General features: G+C 41.5%; 1 protein-coding gene across 8 annotated transcripts in view; it reads right to left on the bottom strand.

The window, feature by feature from the left end:
- RBL1 (RB transcriptional corepressor like 1) overlaps window positions 1-22,082 on the bottom strand; it is an 82,373-nt gene that overhangs the window by 12,168 nt on the left and 48,123 nt on the right. For 7 of the 8 annotated variants that reach the window (XM_073309946.1, XM_073309949.1, XM_073309948.1 and 4 more), the window contains 4 exons: window positions 12,151-12,368; window positions 8,759-8,935; window positions 6,395-6,466; window positions 6,125-6,215 (listed from right to left, as the gene is read on the bottom strand). In XM_073309946.1, coding sequence (XP_073166047.1) covers window positions 6,125-6,215; window positions 6,395-6,466; window positions 8,759-8,935; window positions 12,151-12,368 — 558 coding nt within the window. The remainder of the gene's footprint in view (window positions 1-6,124; window positions 6,216-6,394; window positions 6,467-8,758; window positions 8,936-12,150; window positions 12,369-22,082) is intronic. The other variant, XM_073309950.1, reaches the window with a different exon arrangement.

The raw sequence follows: 22,082 nt of genomic DNA on the forward strand, positions 1-22,082 counted from the left end.
GGAGGTGAATGTGAAAAACAAGAAATGTGTTGCCCCTTTAAGTACATTCACAGCCTGGCAGGACTCCCCAGTGGACTGCAGCTACGCTGGGGCATCCTTCAGGCAATCAATATTGCTAACTCTAACGCTATATGGTGCTTTTCCTTAAAGCGCTAGTGTGTACACAAGGGCACAGGAAGATGGTATCGAGAAAGAAGTGTGTATATACAGCATCTCCTTGAGATCTGAGAGAAGTGGAGCAGCTTTCTCCCATTCTGAGTTATAGTCAGGGGACTAAAACTTAAAAGTATCTGTATACCAAAGTGTGGTGTCCTGGCTGACAGCTCTGACATGGAGCTGCGTGCCAGGGTGGATTTGATAAATCAATTTGATTTAAATCATGATTTAAATCACTAGTCAGGAAGACTCAATTTAATCATGGATTTCTACATAAAAGTGCATTCTTGTTGGTTGTTATAACCTTAATACATATTCTTTACAACTCAGATATAGATGTAGGTTTCATTTTTAGAAGGTACACACTATACATTTTTAAAGTGATTTATTCTGAAAACTTTTCAGATTAGTTTTATAGCTATATCAGAAAAGAATGATTGTTTGCTTATTTAATTTACCAAAGGTAACTGAAGCAGATATTTATGAAGTCATTGGGAGGTGAACTATCTCCAATTCCACAGGTTAATCATTAATATTTGGAGGATTTTCTTGCCATGCTGAATTAAGAGGAGAACATCACCAGACAGACATTTGAATTGTTTTATTTAACTAAAACAACAACAACGTTATGTATTCTGGATTTTTTCTTCAACAGCAAACATATAATATTTTAACAAAACAAGCATATGCATGTTGTAATTCAGTTAAACATTCAAGTTTTTTAAATGAAATATTTTAAAAATATTTTTTAAACTTTTTTTTTAAAAAACCACCATTTTTGCTGTTAACAAGCATGTTATCTCTGGAGACACAAATCCACAGTTTGAGAACTGCAAAACTAAGCATCTCTGATGGTATCTTCTAGACTGAGCACTGAGTCCCATTGGGTAGACAGAAAGATTAACCTAAATAATCTATACAGAAGCCCCTGGACCCCATAAGATTGGGTCCCTAATCTATGAACTATTGGAACTCATTTACAAAACTTATTCTTAAACATTACATGAATATATTGTCTCATACTATAGAATTAAAATTTATAATCCCTATTCCATGAGGAAATATCTTTGAGCTACAATGTATCTTAATTAAAACTATCCTAGGATAGGTTTTTTCCTCAAAAATCATTTTATGAAAAAATCCATTTTTAGTTTTTTTAAAAAAAATAATAATTGATTTTTATCCACCCTGCTGCGCGCTGATAGAGAAATCAGGCCATTGCCCCAATCTGGGCAACATGTCTCCAGCATGGGAGAACACATCTCCCAAGCTGCATGAGCATTGGCCTGCAAAACCCAGGGTTGTGATTTCAATCCTTGAGGGGGCCATTTAGGGATCTGGGGCAAAAATTGGGGATTGGTCCTGCTTTGAGGAGAGGGTTGGACTAGATGACCTCCTGAGGCCCCTTCCAACCCTGATATTCTATGATTCTTCATTGAAAGGCCCCCCCCCCTTTTTTCCCCCTTTTCTTATTCTACAGAAGACCCAGCCCTCTTTCTCCACCAGGGGCAGCTCTGTGGAGGTTACTGTCATTCTAGTGTTTACACAGCAATTTACAGTGCTATGACTCTATATTCACAATGGAAAAAAGCTAGAAACTCAGGGATTGTTTTAATTAAAGTACAGAATTTCTAATGAGAGCAGCCCAAATAGTGTAGCCTCACTAAAATCCTGAGAGCTACTGTTTCTTTTTAGCCCTATGATTTGCTGCTGTATGTTGCCCTTTTAAGTAGATCGGCACTCAAAGCAGACATAGCAGCAGCAGCAACCAGCAAGCTCCCACTGTGCCATTCCTGAGCCCTATCACACTGTCCCGCTCTGCAGAGATAGGGTATGGAGCGGGGGAAGGGGGACATCCTGACATCAGCGCCCCCCTTCCCCCAGCTCTGCATAGCAAGCAGGAGGCTCCTGGGAGCAGCTCCAAGGCAGATGGCAGGAGCAGCATGGTAGTGAGAAACCTGAAGCGCGCAGTACTTGATAGCTTGCTGGGCAGTCACGCGGCTATGCAGCTTAGAGGGAACTTAGATGTGGACATTTTTGAGGAATGTGTGTGTGTCGCTGAGACAGTGGACACACTGTGTGTGTCCGTCAGAGACAGGGACTGACACTCTGCAAGTCAGGCAGCGTTTGAAACCCGGTGATCCAGGCATGCCGGAGAGAGGCTATCTCAAACAAGAAGGGAGCAGTAACTCTGTGGGAGCCAAAACTTATTTGCCTACTGAGGGGAATAAGGGTAGAAAAGCAAAAAAAAATTTTTTTAAATAAAATAAATAAAATAAGTATAAAAGGTAAACTATCTAACTACTGAGTATACTACCAACTATAAACTATCTTATCTAAAGGCTAATCTTATGTAAAGGTAAGTGAGGGTGCTGCTGATTGCTCCGACTCAAGCCAAAGGTGGTAGAGAAGGAATTGAGGGACAGTGCAAGACAGTGACGGAGCGTGAATGACCCAACTGGTCATGGCTACCACAAATCTCTGATTACAAGCGCAGAGTGCATAGACATCTAAAGCAGAGGACCCACGGGAACAACTCCCTGAAGAAGAACAGATGTTACAAGTTTGTTATAGATATGAGTAGTGTGAATTACAAATGATTACAAGCACATTAGTAGAAGGTGTTGAACAACCTATTGACTTGTTGTACTCTGTAACAGGCTACAACAAAAACTTTCTTTTAAAAAAAAACCCCACCATCCACCATTTATCAAATCCTTATCAACTATTTATAAATGGAACCTTAAAATATAAGGAGTGACCACACTGCCTTTCCCACGAACATGTTATTTCTTCTTTTAATGAGTTACAATTCTTCTGAATGAGAGAGGAAAGACCGGCTTGCTTAGACACACATGTATATTGCTGAGGCTTCAGTCCAGAGGCAGCAATAATAAAGCTACCATTGACCAAGATCACTCTTTTTATGGTGGTCAGAATCGCAAGGTTGTGATAAAGATCTGCTTTAATTACTGTAGCACACACCATGTTTTATGAAAACCCATGACAGACTATACAATTTGTGAAGCCTGATTTAACTGCCAATCTTTAGTTAAAAGGCACTTTTATACTGGATTAACTGACAGAGTAAGGCTCAATACTTGACTCATGCCTCCTCTGTAAAAATAATGATTCTGGAATATTGTACATTATGTATACAACGTAACATTCAATGGAAACCGTGGTAGTTACACAGCAAGCTTGGTTACTGCAACTGTTCTATCACTTGCTAACTCCAAAATTAACTTGGTTCACAGCTGAATACAGTCTCCTAATAGAAGTCATGTTAATCTCTAAATTGTTTGCTAACAAAAACTCTTTTCATGGAAGTAACTGGATGTTAGCCAAGCACCTTAATAAAACATAAACCTAGGGTCTGATACTAAGACACCTTATGCCGGAACAGGAGTGAGTACAAAAACTAGAGTCAGGACAAAGAAGCTCCATTCCCCGCTCTACCACTAACCTGCTTTGTGACAATTGGGAAGTCACGACTTCTCTTCCCATCAACAGGGGGGTTAAGATTTAACTAATGCTGATATTAGATAAAAGGCACTGACGTGGTGATTTAAGTGAAAAATTCATTCACATGCACTTGGACAGAAATACTGTCACACGGTTTGAAAACTGGCTAAAAGATCAAACAACTCTCCTGGCTTAGAACCTCTTGGTTGGCTGATGTCAGAACAAGGGCATTTGAACTTACTGTTAACAATTCAAGTTTGCTGTTCTGATATTGGAGGAAGACTGGGGTGGATAAAAATCGGTATTTAAAAAAAAATTAAAAAAGACTTTAAAATTTTTATAAAATTGATTTAATACATTTTTCTTTTTAAAAATAAACCAATCTGAAATCAAATTTGAAACTATGATAACCTATATTAAAGCTCAAATTTCCTATAATCTATTAAAATAATTCAAATAATAATATTCAAGCAGTATGTTTGCTGCCAAGGTTTTAAAGAAAGCCAAATGCCCTAAACTGATGAAAGTCACTGGCTAAACTCCTAGAACCAGAGCTTTGCAGATCAGTAGCCTCCTGTAGGTGCAGAGAAACTATTTTCTTAATTTCTGTTTATTCAAACTAATTCAGTTCAATGATTAGTTCATTCAGAGTTCAAAAACTTATTGGGAGTTGAAAAAAAGAAGGAAAGCTTGTTTCCCTCTTCCAATCTATAAATATAAATGAGGTATAAGAGGATGTGATCTACTAGTTCTAAGATCTTGAAGGACATGGTAACTAGAAGCAATCAGTTCAATTCTAACGACAGATAATACTTCCTCTGTTTAATATATCAGTTAGCTTTAAATACAAAACCTGTTTTGATAAATATTTTTCTTCTTATGTGTCCAACACTTTAAGGTAGGTTATATTTATTTAGAAAACATTTTTAAAATGCTGGTTTTGTGCACTTTAATTGAATTCCGGTTTCTATCCAAATGCAACTTGACACACATGACAAGCGAAAAAATCTAATCTAATAAAGAAATGCATCATTCACCATTTTCTAACAATAAAAAAGTAAAACTTAAGAATCTGAATGAACGTATATTAAGCTAAATAACTGCTTAAGTAAGTGTGTATAAATAGAACGTATCCTCCTGGTGAGTAAAAAGTACCATCAAATACAGAGTAAAGGCTATATTTAGTTGCAAATCAACATGTTTTAATGGGAATCAACCTTTCTTTAGGAAAGTAATTATAAAGTACAAATACAAAACAAGATTCAAATTGATTATTTAAAGATTTCCTGTTTACTGATTTAAATAATTTTGATTTAAATTAATCCACCATAGGGGCAAGAGAACCGAGATCACCTCGCTTTTTATTTAAATAATGTTAGAGACCCCATCTCTAACTTGCTGGGCTAATGTCAAGACATTGATCTCTTTGAAATTACTGGTCAACAGCTGTAGTATGCTGCTGTCATGTAAAGCCTAGGACTTCTATGAGGTAACTCTAGCTTGCTGAGCTGATGTTGAGAGAGAGTCCTCTGAGGTCAGTGGTTCAATGTCTCTCACTGACAAGATAACAGAGACCCCAAGATGATTATATGAGGTATAGACCAACTAAGGATAACTTTTCTGGATAAATTAGACTTCTGTTGATCACTTTTATGGTTTGTAATAGTTAATGCCTTATTTTGATCAACTGTGTAGCAGCAGAAACCAATTTACATAGCATCGCTTTGAAAAATCTATCTTGGATTTTGGAGAAAGAAAAATGCTTTAAGAAAAAATATAGACATTTACCCACACTCTTCGCAAAAATCAAAACAGCAGACATACTAAAGCCAATCCTGACTCCTATCTACGTCAGGACAGTAAGTATTTCAATGCAAGAGCTCCTCATTGAGCCTTCCCGAAGAAGTGAATCAAACCAATCTACCTTCTGACATTTTAAAAAGATGTTTCTAATCAGTCTTTAGAATATCCCATCACTCACTCTCTTTCCATTTATTAAGTGTTATCTCAAGAGAGCTGCACTTATATAGAATCATCATCAGTTGCTCATTTAAAAAAATTACGGTTCAACCAACCTAATTTAAAAATAGGGATTCTTAAAGCATTTGTGAAGTTCTATCCTATTTGTTCCAATTGTGAAATGCATTTTCCATGTCCTAGCCTACACAGCATCTGACTATCAGTGTCTGTCGCCTTATGTCAGTACTGTTGCTTTTTAATCAGCTTATGATAAAATGAAATGCTAATTTTTCCTCTTTGCAATTAGATGCAACTATTCTAATGGATTTTATACTACACATTAGTTCTTTTAAATCCATTTGACTGTTATTTTAAAAACAGCAGGTTAACTTTATGAACTTACCACCATGGCATGCATCTGATGAAGTGATCTGTAGCTCACAAAAGCCTACGCTCAAATAAATTTGTTAGTCTCTAAGGTGCCACAAGTACTCCTTTTCTTTTTGTGGATACAGACTAACACGGCTGCTACTCTAAAACTTACCACCACCTGTCATCTCCACATCTTGGTTTGAATTTGTATTTTCTGATGTGACCTCTTTGGGACTATTTTTCAGCAAAACACTCCTGTAAACCTGCAATACATGGGGAAAAATGCAGTTGTCAAGTAATACAAGAAACTCAAACTTAGATTAAATCACAGTTCTCAGGTTAAATGCGTGTAACATTCATTCTCCAGTATTAGTATGAGCCTACTTGAAAGAGAGCTTGTATCAAACATTTATCTAAAGGGAAGACACTGTTATTTACTCACATTGCTGTTTGCTTGTGGCTGGTTTCTGTAGCTTTTCATTATGTCCTGAAAAGTTCTTTCCTCTTTGGTCACCTGGAAAAGAAAAAAGAAAAGGAGTACTTGTGGCACCTTAGAGACTAACAAATTTATTTGAGCATAAGCTTATGCTCAAATAAATTTGTTAATCTCTAAGATGCCACAAGTACTCCTTTTCTTTTTGCGAATACAGACTAACACGGCTGCTACTCTGAAACCTGGAAAAGAAAAAAAACCCAAGAGGAACTATTTAAGACAAAACATAGCAACTATGATTGTTATATTACAGCACATGAGTACTTATGCTTGTTTAAAAGGGAAATTTTCCGGAGTTTTCTTGATCTCATTTAGTCTGAAAAAAGTAATGAAGCTAAGAAAAGTAAATGATATATCAGAGTAGGAATAACTCATGTATTTTTTCTAGCCTACAACAAGGTGATCTTTAGTTTAATGAACAGCCTGCTCCAACTTTCCTTTCCATTACAGAGAAAGGGAAAACTGTGCCACATTCAAGAACTCTTAGCATGTTGAAAGACGTTGGGGTTATGTAGGGCTTCACAGTAGTGGGAACAGAAGCCAGCCCACCCTAAGCCCTCACTTTCCAGCCCATACACAATACAACTTCTAAATAGGGGAGGATGGGAAAGCAGATCCTACAAGAAATTAGCCTTACTTCAGCAGGAGAGAAAAAGATCAACATGTTTGATGCCAACATGCTTTATTCTTGTATAACTCAATTTGTGTAGTTTTGCTGTGATGTTGCATGTTTCAGAAATATGCTTTGTACATTTGATTTCAAATCCATACTGTACATTTTTCATGAGCATTATATATAGCTTGAACTTATACATTTAAAAATGTAGTATTCTGACATCTGAATATGACAACATGAGAACAGTTTTTTGTTAACAATTCCTGCTGCTCATCTACACTTGTAAAATTACTGCTCCCTTAAGCTGAAGCTTAAAAATTAATTCTTCCCCTTCCCCTTCAGAAGCTACCCCTGAATTGAAAAAGAGAACAATTATTAAGTCTTAGTGGGTAAGTAAAAATTTTAGTGATATTTGAAAATTGGATTTCTTATCCTTTGTTACAGGTATCTTCCTTATTTTCTGGAACAAGATGCAAGGTTACAAGGACACACACAGTCAGCTCTGTTTCAAGGTAAATGACATGAATCACCAATTGTAATAGCAAATGATCAACAGTTTTGCAGTGGAACTACAAGAAAAAATGTATCAAGGTCCACTTGCTGCAGTTGGGCTGTCCGGTCTCATTGCACTGGAGGCAACACTTCAGAGAAAGCCAGGAATCATGCAGCTGGCACACCTACTCAGTAAGACAAGGGAACACAGAGATCATTCAATGGTGGTATTTTTCTGCAAACCTTGTAGCAGTGTCTAAACTAAGATTTAAGGATTGCTTACAATTACTAAATGTATAAACAAGTAATTGTATTCCATAGCAGCTTCATTCTACAGGTAATACCTCTTCTTATTTTGTCTTTCCTATTAAGGGCTCATTGGGCAAATCAATTTAATATTCTCATCCCATTCAGCACAATGGAGTCCTGGTTCATACTACGGCTCCCAGGTGCTACAGTAATACAAATAATTGGCACTTTGCCTAGTTTGAGTTCTGTGTTTTGTTTTTTCCCTGAGTTTGCGTCAGTCAGAAGTAAGATTACAAAACTCCCATTTGTGTGATAAGTTGGGCTGTTTATAGCACCTCAAAACATAATGTGAACAAGCTTGCACATCCCTTTTTATTTCTTAGCAAAACATTATATTGCTAAGATAGATTCTTAGCTAGGTTCCTCAACCTTAATATCCTGTGTATGCAATTGCTAGAAGAATTGTTTTTCTGAAAAAAGTGAAGTGTGGATATATAAAGCAAATTATTCCATGGAGGTGCAAGCCCCAGCAGCCTTTTAGTTAGTGCTCTGCATAACTACACAGATGCACAAAACTATTTCTAGTCATCGTTTCTCACTTCATAGACCAGCAGGGGTGCAGGCAGAGCACCAAAGATAAGCAATGTGAGGCAATCCCTTCTGGAGACAGACTATAACTATGTCCTTTCTAGCTGACAACGGAACAGTGTGAAGGGGCTCAAAAAAAGGAGTACCATCCAGTCCTGAGTCAAAAGGATTGTTGATATAGGACCTTGAGGGAGGATATGTAAAGCAAAGGAAAAGAAGACTTCAGGGCTTCATCAACATCTTGGAAGCACCTCCCCTCCCCAGTAAGATATCAAAAGTAAAACAATTGGATAGTAGATTTGCAGTTTATTTTATTTACTTCCTGGAAATAGCTTAAGATATAATACTTCCTAAAATCTGTACGTTACCTTTGCCATAATGTAAAAGGCACAAAGGAGGAGCTGATCCAAATGTCTGTCTTTCATTAGATCAGTGCAATGAACTAATGTGAACTCAAAACATGTCCATATCTTCCTGCGCAACTCAATGGAAACATCCAGTTTTAAGCACAAATCACGCAAGCGCACACTTGCCAAATGATACACCTGGGATGGAAAACAGCACAACAGAGAGTGAAGCCAACTGAATCTTGAAATCTAGTTTTATCACAATTGTGAGTCTTAAAACAACAAAGCATGCTAGCAATTAAAGGGAAGAATTCCAGAAAGCAATTTTTTTTTTACCTGTGCATGTTTCTGCATCTCAGAAACAGCGATTTGAGATGGTTGGACTGTATGTACTCCAACTCCATGATTGTCTAGCTAGATAAGTGCTGCTACCTGTCAGTTAAGCACCTTTTGGATCCCAATTCCAGCTCTTTGTTTTCTAGTTCCAGACAAATCCTCCACAGCATCAAACACAAACATTCAAAATGTTAAAGCAAGGAAAACAACAAATCAGAATCCTACTTAGCAAAATACCATTTCCTTAACCAGAAGCAATTTGCCTTCACAACACAGAAGAGATGTCTAGCTCCCACTCCACTAGTTTTCTTGTCTCTTAGCAACCAGAAACTAGAATAGAAAACTTCCATTCCTATATTTGAAATTCAAAAATCTACGGGTAAAACCCTACTTTCTGCATGTTCAAATTCATAAGCCCAGAACTGACAGGATCTATGTAGCAATCCCTTCATACAGAGACCAAATTCGAGAGCGGTTAAAAATGAGAATCCATCAACTAAAAGCTACTCTAATAAAAAATGCTAAATGTACCGAAGCTGCCATCTTACCAATCTCTGCAAGGGGTTCTGCATGGGAGAATGTACTCAAATACTGAGTTGTCATCTCTGCCTTACAGGCTTCAGAAATACAAAGTCTGAGCCATCTGGCCAGTATAATTTGACAAGCATTGTACCTAACTACTCCATCTACCTGACCACACACCTTGGGACCCCTCAGATGAGCAGGAAGTTTGAAGAGGTCATATACTTTACTTACACCCAAGGAGATTAACCTACACAGTATTTATCAGGTTTCTTTTTAAAAACACCTCATTCAGATGAAAACCCGAGATGACCTTGACAAGTGCAACATGATTAACAGTCTTTCATTAACTGTAGAAGTTCTTTCCCCCCACTATGAGAACTAAGAACACATAGGCATTTATGTCTGGAAGTAAAAAAAGAAGCCTTTTAATGATCTGCTCTATTGAAAAGTTCCACAAGACAGGCAGAAGAGAAGAATATCCTTTTGTGCACAAGGGTTTGAGTTCATAACCTGTAACCAAACGGTCAAAACTCCCTTAAAGATGGGGTTTCATCAGAAGCCTGGATTTTAACTTTCCTAGCAACAGGGAACAGTAGTTTTGCTTATTACAAAAATTTTCCAAGCACACAGTGAAAGCAGATAAAGATTCATAAAACCACTGTATGATTGAAAATTAAGCTTGCACGTTGGTTGGACATTAATTTGGACCAACTTAATTCTCATCCCTCCTCAGACAAGAGGTGGGGATAGCAGTTGTTTGATTGAAAGCAGAGAACCAAACTCCATTCTGCCTGTGAGATCTTAAGAGAAATCAGAATCTCTAAGAATAAGTTTTATTTTCTCTCTCTGTAACAAAGCACTCCAATGAATGAATCGCTCACTGCTAGTGTTGCTAGCTGAAACGATGGCCACCAAGAATACAATTAAATAAAGAAGCAAGAAAACTCCAACAGGGAAGCATACAAATAGTGCAGATACTATGATTTAAGTTTTTGGAAGGCAGATTAAGACTGATCTAATCAGGTATACTCAGGGGGTTTGCTCATGTTTATGGATAAAGAAATCTTCCCTCACCTTGTCTCTCTCTAAAATGAAAATGCAAGAGAAAGGCAGCAAAACTCCTATAAGTTATTCATGCTTATTCATCCCTCAAATTCCTTCCTTCCTCTGGTAAGCAAGCATGTTATTCCTCTTTCTGAATATTGTCCCAGAGGGCTTAAGTATCCAACACAGCTTTGTGAAGCCCCACATAAGCAGCCAATTCTGGATGGGTCAGTGGGTCCAGGAAACAGATGTTACTTCCAATAGAAGAGATGACAGAATGGAATTTTCAGAGACAGGAGAAGCTGAAATAAGAGTGTGTCTGAGGGTACGTCTACACTACAAAATTAGGTCGAATTTATAGAAGTCGTTTTTTTAGAAATCGGTTTTATATATTTGAGTGTGTGTGTCCCCACAGAAAATGCTCTAAGTGCATTAACTCGGCGGAGTGCTTCCACAGTACCGAGGCAAGCGTCGACTTCCGGAGTATTGCGCTGTGGGTAGCTATCCCACAGTTCCCGCAGTCTCCGGAAATGAGATTCAAAAGTTCGTGGTTCTTTTCCTGTCTACCTGGCCAGTGCCTCTGAGTTGAGAGTGCTGTCCAGAGCGGTCACAATGGAGCACTCTGGGATAGCTCCCGGAGGCCAATACCGTCGAATTGTGTCCACAGTACCCCAAATTCGACCCGGCAAGGCCGATTTAAGCACTAATCCACTTGTCAGGGGTAGAGTAAGGAAATCGATTTTAAGAGCCCTTTAAGTTGAAAAAAAAGAGCTTCATCGTGTGGACGGGTGCAGGTTTACATCGATTTAACACTGCTAAATTCGACCTAAAGCCCTAGTGTAGACCAGGGCTGAGCGTGTCTGAACACTAGTCAATTACAGGAAGACAGTCTTCCCTTCAGCATGTCTAATCCATGCATCTAAGAGAGGGATGATGAAAGTTTCCCAAGTCCTAGTTCAAAACCCGTTAGAAAAGAAAGAGCTCAGAGAGATTTAGAAGAGAAAACACCCTTATTTGAGGCCTTACCCCAGCCTACAGGGTCTATGTGCGTTATCTCCTCTCTCTGAGAATTTCTGGCAAAGCACTAAGGAGTTGGAGCTAGTACAGCTATCTGCACCCTCAGCAGAGCTGGGAGAAAACAAGAGCAGGAATAAAGAACCAGAAAGCACTAACAATTTGTGGCTAGCTATTGGAGATGCTGCCTGTCAACCAAGGAGATTAGAGAACAACACATCTGGCCCAAATTAGTGGATCTGAAAAGCAATTTTTTAGTAATAGGATTTTAAAGCATTTTCTGGCACAGGTGCCTTTATAAGTGCCAGAGGAAAAGTAACTGAATAACACAGGAGTATAATGGAACAGTTTGCTGAGAGACAGACAAATTTAAATATAATCAAGCATTAACAAAACAGAGCACTTGGTCAATAAAAAGATTACCTCACCCACCTTGTCTCTCTAAAATAGAGAAAAACATTTAATACAAAGCAACTCTTAGCCAAGATATTTACCTTTCTGTAAAACAGTGCCATGGAGCCAGTTTTCTTTGGTTTGCTTCCTGTCGACTGATGTGCTTCCTGTGCTTGATTCATACGGGAATGGTTTGGAGATGCACCAGTTAAAGCTTGAGCAGTGAGAGGTACTTGTCCATGACTCTCCACTTTAGACTGCTGAGATAAATTCACTGAAACGGGAATCAAGGTAATCCCTCCAGTGTTGTTTGCAATACCTGAAGACATATATAGGAACATTATTTTGCAGCCAAGCTGCACAGTTGAATTGCAAATATAATCATAATTCACAGAAACAGTTAACGTTAAGATTGTTCTGCAGTGTTTGATGTCCAAGGAATCCTTGTTTCCCTGGCAGTGCATTCATAAAGGAACAACTTTATCATACTCTTGAAAACACTTAAAGGGAGGGACACTGTAAACGTGAAAGATCACACTTCCGTCTAAAAGCATTGTTGGTACAAAATTTATAGGAAACATTAAATAGTTCTATAACTGAAAGCTAGCAACATCTTGCTTATTTTTTTTCCAGTTTATTTTGTGCACAGTCAGTTTCACTGTTTCCCCTGTTATCAGTTTCTCTATCAAGCGCCAAAGGGGAGAGAAAGCACCCCTTTGAGAAAGAGAAAGCACTATATTTTAAAATCAATTTCAGAATAAACCCCAAGACCTACTGTTTAATGAAATTGACACATTTACAATAACCTAGAGCTGACGGTCCCTTTAAGAAAACAGTTACTTACTGCAGCTGTGGTTCTCCGAAACGTGATGCGGACATGTACTCTAGTTAGGTGTGTGCACTCCCAGTGCATTGAAGCCAGAGGTTTTTGCTAGCAGTACCTGTAGAGGGGCAGTGCTTGTGTCTTATGGCTCCTCCCCTGGCTATATGAGGTGGCGCCACCGTCACACCACTCAGTCCCTTCATAATGAAATCCCATGAGAGGCGACTCCAATGCAGAGGGTACAGAGGGTGGGTCATGGAATACATGTTCTCATCATACCTTGAAGAACCAGAGTTATGGTAAGTAACTGTTTCTTCTTCTTCGAGTAGATGCAGATGTGTATTCCAGTTAGGTGACTCATAAGCAGTACCACAATCTGTAGGCAGGGCTCAGAGTTTACTGGAATAGAGATCACAGGACCGTTCTTCTGAGGCCTGCATCTGCTCAGGAAGATGCGGTAATAGCATAATAGTCCATAATTGTACATGACCTTGTGGCCACTTTCCAAAAGTCCAGTGAGGACACGTCACTGAGGCATGCTATCGATGTTGCTTGCACCCTCGTGGAGTGAGCCTGTATCCACTGAGGAGGCATAGTCAAAGCTATCTCATACATAGTCTTGATACAGGATGTTATCCATCTAGAGATGGTCTGTGCAGAGACTGCTTGCCCCTTCATGCAGTCTGCATATGACACCAACAGGCGAGATGAAGCACAAATGGCTTAGTCCTGTCCAGGTAAAAGGCTAGATATGACCTGACATCCAGGGTATGGAGACGCTGTTTCTCCAGGGAAGCGTGTGGCTTATGGAAAAACATGGGTAACTGCACTGCCTAATTCAGAAGAAACAGAGACCACCTTGGACAAAAACTTTAGGTGTGGTCGCAGCACCACCTCATCCTTGGAGAACTGAGTGTAAGGTGGCTCAGCCATAAGGGCCTGTAACTCACACCCTTCTTGCAGAAGTAAAAGCTATCAGGAACACAGTTTGCTGAGACAGGAGGGGCAGTGGACAAGACGCAAGGGGTTCAAATGGAGAGCCCATTAGAACACTCAGAACCATAGTTAGGTCCCAAAGAGGAACCAGTACTTGGATCCGAGGATGTAAGCGGAGAAGCCCTTTCAGAAATCTCATCACCATGGCACTGGAAAAAAAAATGCTGATACTGCTGCCAAATGTACTTAGCGAACTGAGGGCAAGGCCGGATTTCTGACGATATAACAGGTACTCACAGATGCCCTGGATGGAAGCCCCTGTCAGTTGGGTCCTGCAGGCCAAGGACCACATCGAGAACCTCTTCCCTTTAAGTATGCCATCCTAGTGGAGGACTTCCTACTGTTGAGCAGGACTTGTTGGACAGCCTCTGAGCATTGCTCTTTCTCTTCATTCAGTATAGCAGGATGCAGGGTGCAGCCATGGTGCTAAGTGAGCAGGTTGGGATGGAAAGGAAGCAGTATGGGAGGCTGAATTGACAGAGCAAGGAGATCTGAGAACCAGGACTGTCTCTGCCATGCAGGAGCAATGAGGACGCTTGGCCCAATCTGCCTTGAGTTTGTGGATGACATGAGGAATGATCAGAATAGGTGGAACGGCATACAAAAGAGTTGACTGCCAGCTGCAGTGGAAGGCGTCAGAGAGGGAGCCCAGGCTGAGGCCCCCTCAAGAACAGAATAGTCGACACTTTCTGTTTTCCCTCATCACAAACAGGTCAATCGCGAGGATATCCCCTGTTCCAATGACAACCTGGAGGACAGTCTCCTTCATGGACCACTTGTGGCTCAGGAAGAAAAGCCTGCTGAGATGGTCTGTGAGACTCCTATGCACCCCCTGCAAGCGGACTGCTACTGGAGTGATGTCTTCAATGCAAAATTGCCACAGGTTGATCGCCTCCAGGCAGAGTAACCTGGAATGTGCTTCCCCTTGTTTGTTTACACAGTACATCGCGGTGGTATTGTCAGTGAGCATGTGAACCATTGAGTGTCTGATGCAGTCCCAGAAGACAAGACATGCATTGTGGATGGCCCAAAGTTCCAACAAATTGACACAGAATCATAGAATATCAGGGTTGGAAGGGACCCCAGAAGGTCATCTAGTCCAACCCCCTGCTCGAAGCAGGACCAATTCCCAGTTAAATCATCCCAGCCAGGGCTTTGTCAAGCCTGACCTTAAAAACCTCTAAGGAAGGAGATTCTACCACCTCCCTAGGTAACGCATTCCAGTATTTCACCACCCTCTTAGTGAAAAAGTTTTTCCTAATATCCAATCTAAACCTCCCCCACTGCAACTTGAGACCATTACTCCTCGTTCTGTCATCTGCTACCATTGAGAACAGTCTAGAGCCATCCTCTTTGGAACCCCCTTTCAGGTAGTTGAAAGCAGCTATCAAATCCCCCCTCATTCTTCTCTTCTGCAGGCTAAACAATCCCAGCTCCCTCAGCCTCTCCTCATAAGTCATGTGTTCTAGACCCCTAATCATTTTTGTTGCCCTTCGCTGGACTCTCTCCAATTTATCCACATCCTTCTTGTAGTGTGGGGCCCAAAACTGGACACAGTACTCCAGATGAGGCCTCACCAATGTCGAATAGAGGGGAACGATCACGTCCCTCGATCTGCTCGCTATGCCCCTACTTATACATCCCAAAATGCCATTGGCCTTCTTGGCAACAAGGGCACACTGCTGACTCATATCCAGCTTCTTGTCCACTGTCACCCCTAGGTCCTTTTCCGCAGAACTGCTGCCTAGCCATTCGGTCCCTAGTCTGTAGCTGTGCATTGGGTTCTTCCGTCCTAAGTGCAGGACCCTGCACTTATCCTTATTGAACCTCATCAGATTTCTTTTGGCCCAATCCTCCAATTTGTCTAGGTCCTTCTGTATCCTATCCCTCCCCTCCAGCATATCTACCACTCCTCCCAGTTTAGTATCATCCGCAAATTTGCTGAGAGTGCAATCCACACCATCCTCCAGATCATTTATGAAGATATTGGACATGGAGTAAGGCTTCCTGTTCCAACCACTGTTCCAACCTGTTCCAACCTCAATTAATCCAGATGTACTCCCCAACTCAGAAGGGAAGCGTCGGTAACCAATGACTTGGTCTGAGAGGGCCAAGTGAAAGGGACTCCTTGGCACACACTGTGTAGTGACTCCCAAGAGCACAAGAAATCTGGGACTGGTGGAGTAAGGCAAATCAATCTGTTCAGAGAACGCAAGGCAGGGTAGCAGACCATCCTTAGGTACATCTGAAGAGGGTGAAGGCACAGCTTACCCAACTGGATGAGTTGCATGTAAGCGGGCACATGACTCAACATGCTCAGACACACACAGACAGTCGTGGAAGGCCAAGATTATAGACTGAGGCAGAGCTGTTGAATTGCTTGGAAGCGGTAGGCCAGCAGGAACACCCTTTACCTCGTGGAAACTAACAGGGTCTAATTAACTCAATTTTTTTTTTTTTTTTTTTTGAATGGGAACTGTGATTGTCTTTGTGGTGTTTAAAGTCAGTCACGGACGGTCAAGCAAATGCAATGTGGTGTTGACATGGGTGAGAACCTCCTCTCTGGAGCCACCCTTCAGCAACCAGTCATCGAGGTACAGGAGGATGTGGATTCCCTTCCTCCTGAGAGAAGCCATGACACCACAATGCATTTGGTGAAGACTCAGGGGGCAGAAGCGAGGCCGAATGGGTCAATAGTGTAATGAAAGTGGCAGTCTCCTACCACACAATGCAGAAATTTCCTCTGTATCAGTCGAATCGCCACATGAATGTAAGTTCCAGAGTAACAAATCAGCCATTCTGAGACCATGTGAAGAGTTTAGCTGAGAGTGAGCATGCAAAATCTCACGTATCTGCTGTGGAAGTAGGAAGAGGGGAAAAAGAGGATTTGAGTGCAGCCATCTTAGTTTGTTAGAGACAGAGCAACAGTCAGGCTAACACAGAACCATAATAACGAAAGATTTGTAGAGGCAGGACTGGTGAAGCGTATGGGAAACTGCAAGCAAAGCTGTTTTTAACTTTGCCTTGAGATAACAATGGAATGTAATTGTTAGCAGGAAATGTTGAAAACAAATAAGATATCAGAAAGAAAAATGCATAAACAAGGCACAGCTTTATATAATGAAAAGGTATAAATACTGCTTTATATTGTTTTGTATTTTCAAGATTTGCATAAGGACAGACACTCTGTTCAATTGCTGTCTTCCCTGCAATTGCATGAATAAAATTGTCTCTGACTTGTTGCAAACAACCTAAGAGTGAAGACTGAGTTTTCTTCCACACTGATTCACTTGTTGAGGCCGTGAAAGTTGAGAATGGGTCTCATTCATCCTTGGATTTCGGTATCAGGAAGTACTGGAAGTAAACGCTGTGGCCCTGGTGCTCCAGGGGAACTTCCTCCACCACTCCCAATGTCAACAGAAAGCTGATCTGCTTGATGAGCAGAGTCTTGTGAGAGGGGTCCCTGAAGATGGATTTGGGGGTGGGGTACATAGTCTGATCTGACAGCGTCTAGGACCCAGCTGTTGGGAGACAACTGAGTCCCAAGCACTGCAGAAGCAGGGCAACCAGTCCCTAAAGAGACAAAGAGGGTGGAGTATTGACTGAATCAGTGCTCTGGACTAAGGAGTTAAAATGGGTGATTAGCTAGCACTGAGGGAAGGCGTGTGGACTGTCCAAAGCCAGAGCCTGACCGATTCCTCTTGTGGGATCTATCCCTCTTTCTATGGTAATCCTGCTGTTTCAGGGGGAAAGGCTGTGTGAAGAAATGCTGTGGGCGATATTGTTGCTGCTGCTGTGCCCGATAGTGGCATCTTTGTGCAGATGGCATGCACCCTCCCAAGGAACTCAAGGTAGCCCCAGAATCCTTAAAGGAATGCAAAGTGTCATCAGTCTTGTCCAAGAACCAGAGCTGGTGCTCAGAATAAGCAGTTTAAGCAATTGCTTAGGGCCTCAACCAGCTCAAGGGGGCCTCCTAGTAATTATTGGCATGTGTTGTGTGCCACCAATAAGCATTCTTCAAAAAATGCCGGAAACTCCTCATGCAAGGCCTTGGGCAACTGGTTCTTGAATCTAGACACGGCTGACCAATTGAGGAAATCATACTTGGACAGCAAAGCTTGATTTGCGATCCTCATCTGTAGGAATGATGAGATATAGATCTTTCTGCCCAGAATATCCAATCGCTTGGAGTCTCTGTCCTTGGGGGCAGACTTCAACCTACCCTGGCCCTGTCATTTACTGCCATTATGGTCAGGGAATTTGGGGCCAGGTGTGAACAGAACCCCTCAAATCCCTGCCTGGGAACAAAGTAGTGCTTTTCCACGTGCTTAGCCCCTAGTAGTATCAAGACCAATGTACTCCACAGGGCTCTCACCGGCACGAGGTGCATATCATTGATCAGGAGAGCCACTCTCCCAGGGATGGCAGGCTGTAAAATGCCCACCAGTTTGTATATGTTCTCTTGGAGAAACTCCACCTGGACGCCCAGGGATGCAGCTACCTGGTATAAAAGGTCCTGATACATCTTAAAGACCTCCAGAATAGAAGGGGAAGACGAACAAGGCAGCATGGCATCATCTTGAGATAAGGATGAGGGTCTTGGCTAAGACACAACTGGCTCTTGCTCCCGGGAAGACATACCCAGGAGGGAGGCTCCGCAGGAAGATCACTGATGCCTGAGCTTGCAGCTGATCTGCAGTCATTTAAAAAGGGACAGAGAAAAAGACAGAGAATATCTTATTGCCCTCATGTAAATCCATGGTACGTCTACATCTTGAATACTGCGTACAGATGTGGTCCCGTCATTTCAAAAATGATATACTGGCATTAGAAAAGGTTCAGAAAAGGGCAACTAAAATGATTAGGGGTTTGAAACAGGTCCCATATGAGGAGAGATTAAAGAGGCTAGGACTTTTCAGCTTGGAAAAGAGGAGACTAAGGGGGGAGATGATAGAGGTATATAAAATCATGAGTGGTGTGGAGAAAGTGAATAAGGAAAAGTTATTTACTTGTTCCCGTAATATAAGAACTAGGGGCCACCAAATGAAATTAATGGGCAGCAGATTTAAAACAAATAAAAGGAAGTTATTCTTCACACAGTGCACAGTCAACCTGTGGAACTCCTTGCCTGAGGAGGTTGTGAAGGCTAGGACTACAACAGGGTTTAAAAGAGAACTGGATACATTCATGGAGGTTAAGTCCATTAATGGCTATTAGCCAGGATGGGTAAGGAATGATGTCCCTAGCCTCTGTTTGTCAGAGGGTGGAGAGGGATGGCAGGAGAGAGATCACTTGATCATTACCTGTTAGGTTCACTCCCTCTGGGGCACCTGGCATTGGCCACTGTCGGTAGACAGGACACTGTTCGTATGTTCTTATGTCCTAGCTGCAAGACCAATGCTTAGAGAAATTTTCTCACTTTCTGCCAGAGTGTTTCTAGCCTTGGAAGAACATAGGGCCAAGTCTACCCCTAAATATTAGGTGGACATAGCGACATGGCTCCCAGGCATGAAAAATTCACACCCAAAACATGCAGTTAAGCCAGCCTAAACCCTGGTATAGACACCACTAGATCAAGAGAAGAATTCTTCCATCAACCTAGCTAACATCTCTCAAGGTGGTGGATTAACTACAGCAACAGAGAAATCCCTTCTGTGGCTTCAGCAAACATCTGTGCTACGGCACTACAGTGGCTCTACTGCAGAGCTGTAGCTCTGCCACTGTAGTGTAGACAAGACCTATGTTATAGGCCCCAAAAATCACATCTTGCTCAGCACATCTGGTCTCTCCTCCATTTAATTCCTAAGTGGTTTTAGAAGCAGGTATCCCACAAACTACTAAAGTTAAAAAGAATGGCTTTATGCCTCTTGAAAGCTTGAATTCCTAGATTTCAAGTGGTTATAAAGCATTTGTTTCTAGCCCTATGGAACTCTAAAAGTGAACTTGAAAAGCTAGTTCAGACTAGGTGGACACACTTGCGAGTCCCAAAATAAAGTGCATTTGGGCATCTGATTGTGCACAGGTCACCCCATTTACTCACTAAAATTCCTACTCAAGGCTAACCGTTTGCCAAGTCTGACATTGCAATTGCCAAGACTTACTGTCAGTATCTTCAGAATGTATAGTAATGATGCATCTTGTTTACGGGATTGTAGTCCAGCTCAGCTCAACTAACACCTCTAGTTTCATCATTTTATGAATGGGACCGATAACAGGATTTGTTTAAAATACATCTTTGTCAGTCCAATCATCTCCTTCTCGGAGAGCTTTTCCATGCTTCAGTCAGGTGGAGAAGTTTCTATGGGTCGCCCTTGGAAAATCATGGGCCCTTTGTATTTCCAAAACACAGATTTCCAGCTCGGCCACAGGACCAACTTGACAGTCTAGTGCAGGGGTTCTCAAACTGGGGGTTGTGACCCCTCAGGGGGTCGTGAGGTTATTACACGGGGGGTCGTGAGCTGTCGGCCTCCATCCTAAACCCCGCTTTGCCTCCGGCATTTATAATGGTGTTAAATATATTTAAAAGTGTTTTTAATTTATAAGAGGGGGTCACACTCAGAGTCTTGCTATGTGAAAGGGGTCACCAGTACAAAAGTTTGAGAACCACTGGTCTAGTGCAACTTAGCTGCACTACTGTCCACGACCATCTGACAGACAATGACACCATGATGCCCCGTGCATTGTCCTCGCACGTTACTGTGGTATACAGAGCTAGAGAAACATGAAGCAGCAAGGGAGAAGCCTGGAGGACTAACAGAAGATTCACCCCCAAATCCAATTGCTTGGTCAAGAATTATGGCATTTTTATGCTGATACTATTATTGAGGTGATGAAAGTTGTCTTCTCAGCCTTAACTTCTGCAAAATCCAAATCAGAGGAAGCATTCTGAATTCTGGGCAATCTGATTAACCCAGATTGTCTCAGCAATGTAAAATCAAGTGTTTCTCACATGTATAGTAGTCAACGTACACATCAGATAATATAAACTGGAATTCAGTCAGAGCTGACCACTTCAATAGGAACAGTACAAGAGTGGGAGATAAAATATGCCACCTGTCCTGGTTTCAGAGTAACAGCCATGTTAGTCTGTATTCGCAAAAAGAAAAGGAGTACTTGTGGCACCTTAGAGACTAACCAATTTATTTGAGCATAAGCTTTCGTGAGCTACAGCTCACTTCATCGGATGCATACTGTGGAAAGTTTAGAAGATCTTATTATATACACACAAAGCATGAAAAAATACCTCCTCCCACCCCACTCTCCTGCTGGTAATAGCTTATCTAAAGTGATCACTCTCCTTACAATGTGTATGATAATCAAGGTGGGCCATTTCCAACACAAATCCAGGTTTTCTCACCCTCCCCCCCCAACACACACACACACACAAACTCACTCTCCTGCTGGTAATAGCTTATCCAAAGTGACCACTCTCCTTACATTGTGTATGATAATCAAGGTGGGCCGTTTCCAGCACAAATCCAGGGTTTAACAAGAACGTCTGGGGGCGGGGGGGTGGGGGGGTGGGGGGATGTGGTTGCTGGTGATTATACCACACAACAGAACCACTAACCCAGGAAACTATCCTTGCAGCAAAGCCCGTTGCCAACTGTGCCCACATATCTATTCAGGGGACACCATCACAGGGCCTAATAACATCAGCCACACTATCAGAGGCTCGTTCACCTGCACATCCACCACTGTGATATATGCCATCATGTGCCAGCAATACCCCTCTGGCATGTACATTGGTCAAACTGGACAGTCTCTACGTAAAAGAGTAAATGGACACAAATCAGATGTCAAGAATTATAACATTCATAAACCAGTCGGAGAACACTTCAATCACTCTGGTCACGCGATTACAGACATGAAAGTCGCTATTTTACAACAAAAAAACTTCAAATCCAGACTCCAGCGAGAAACTGCTGAATTGGAATTCATTTGCAAATTGGATACAATTAACTTAGGCTTGAATAGAGACTGGGAGTGGCTTAGTCATTATGCAAGGTAGCTTATTTCCCCTTGTTTTTTCCTCCCTCCCCCCCGCCCCCAGACGTTCTTGTTAAACCCTGGATTTGTGTTGGAAATGGCCCATCTTGATTATCATACACAATGTAAGGAGAGTGGTCACTTTGGATAAGTTATTACCAGCAGGAGAGTGAGTTTGTGTGTGTGTGTGTGTGTTGGGGGGGGGGAGGGTGAGAAAACCTGGTT

The sequence above is a fragment of the Lepidochelys kempii genome, chromosome 13, assembly GCF_965140265.1.
Source record: "Lepidochelys kempii isolate rLepKem1 chromosome 13, rLepKem1.hap2, whole genome shotgun sequence".
NCBI lineage: Eukaryota > Metazoa > Chordata > Testudines > Cheloniidae > Lepidochelys > Lepidochelys kempii.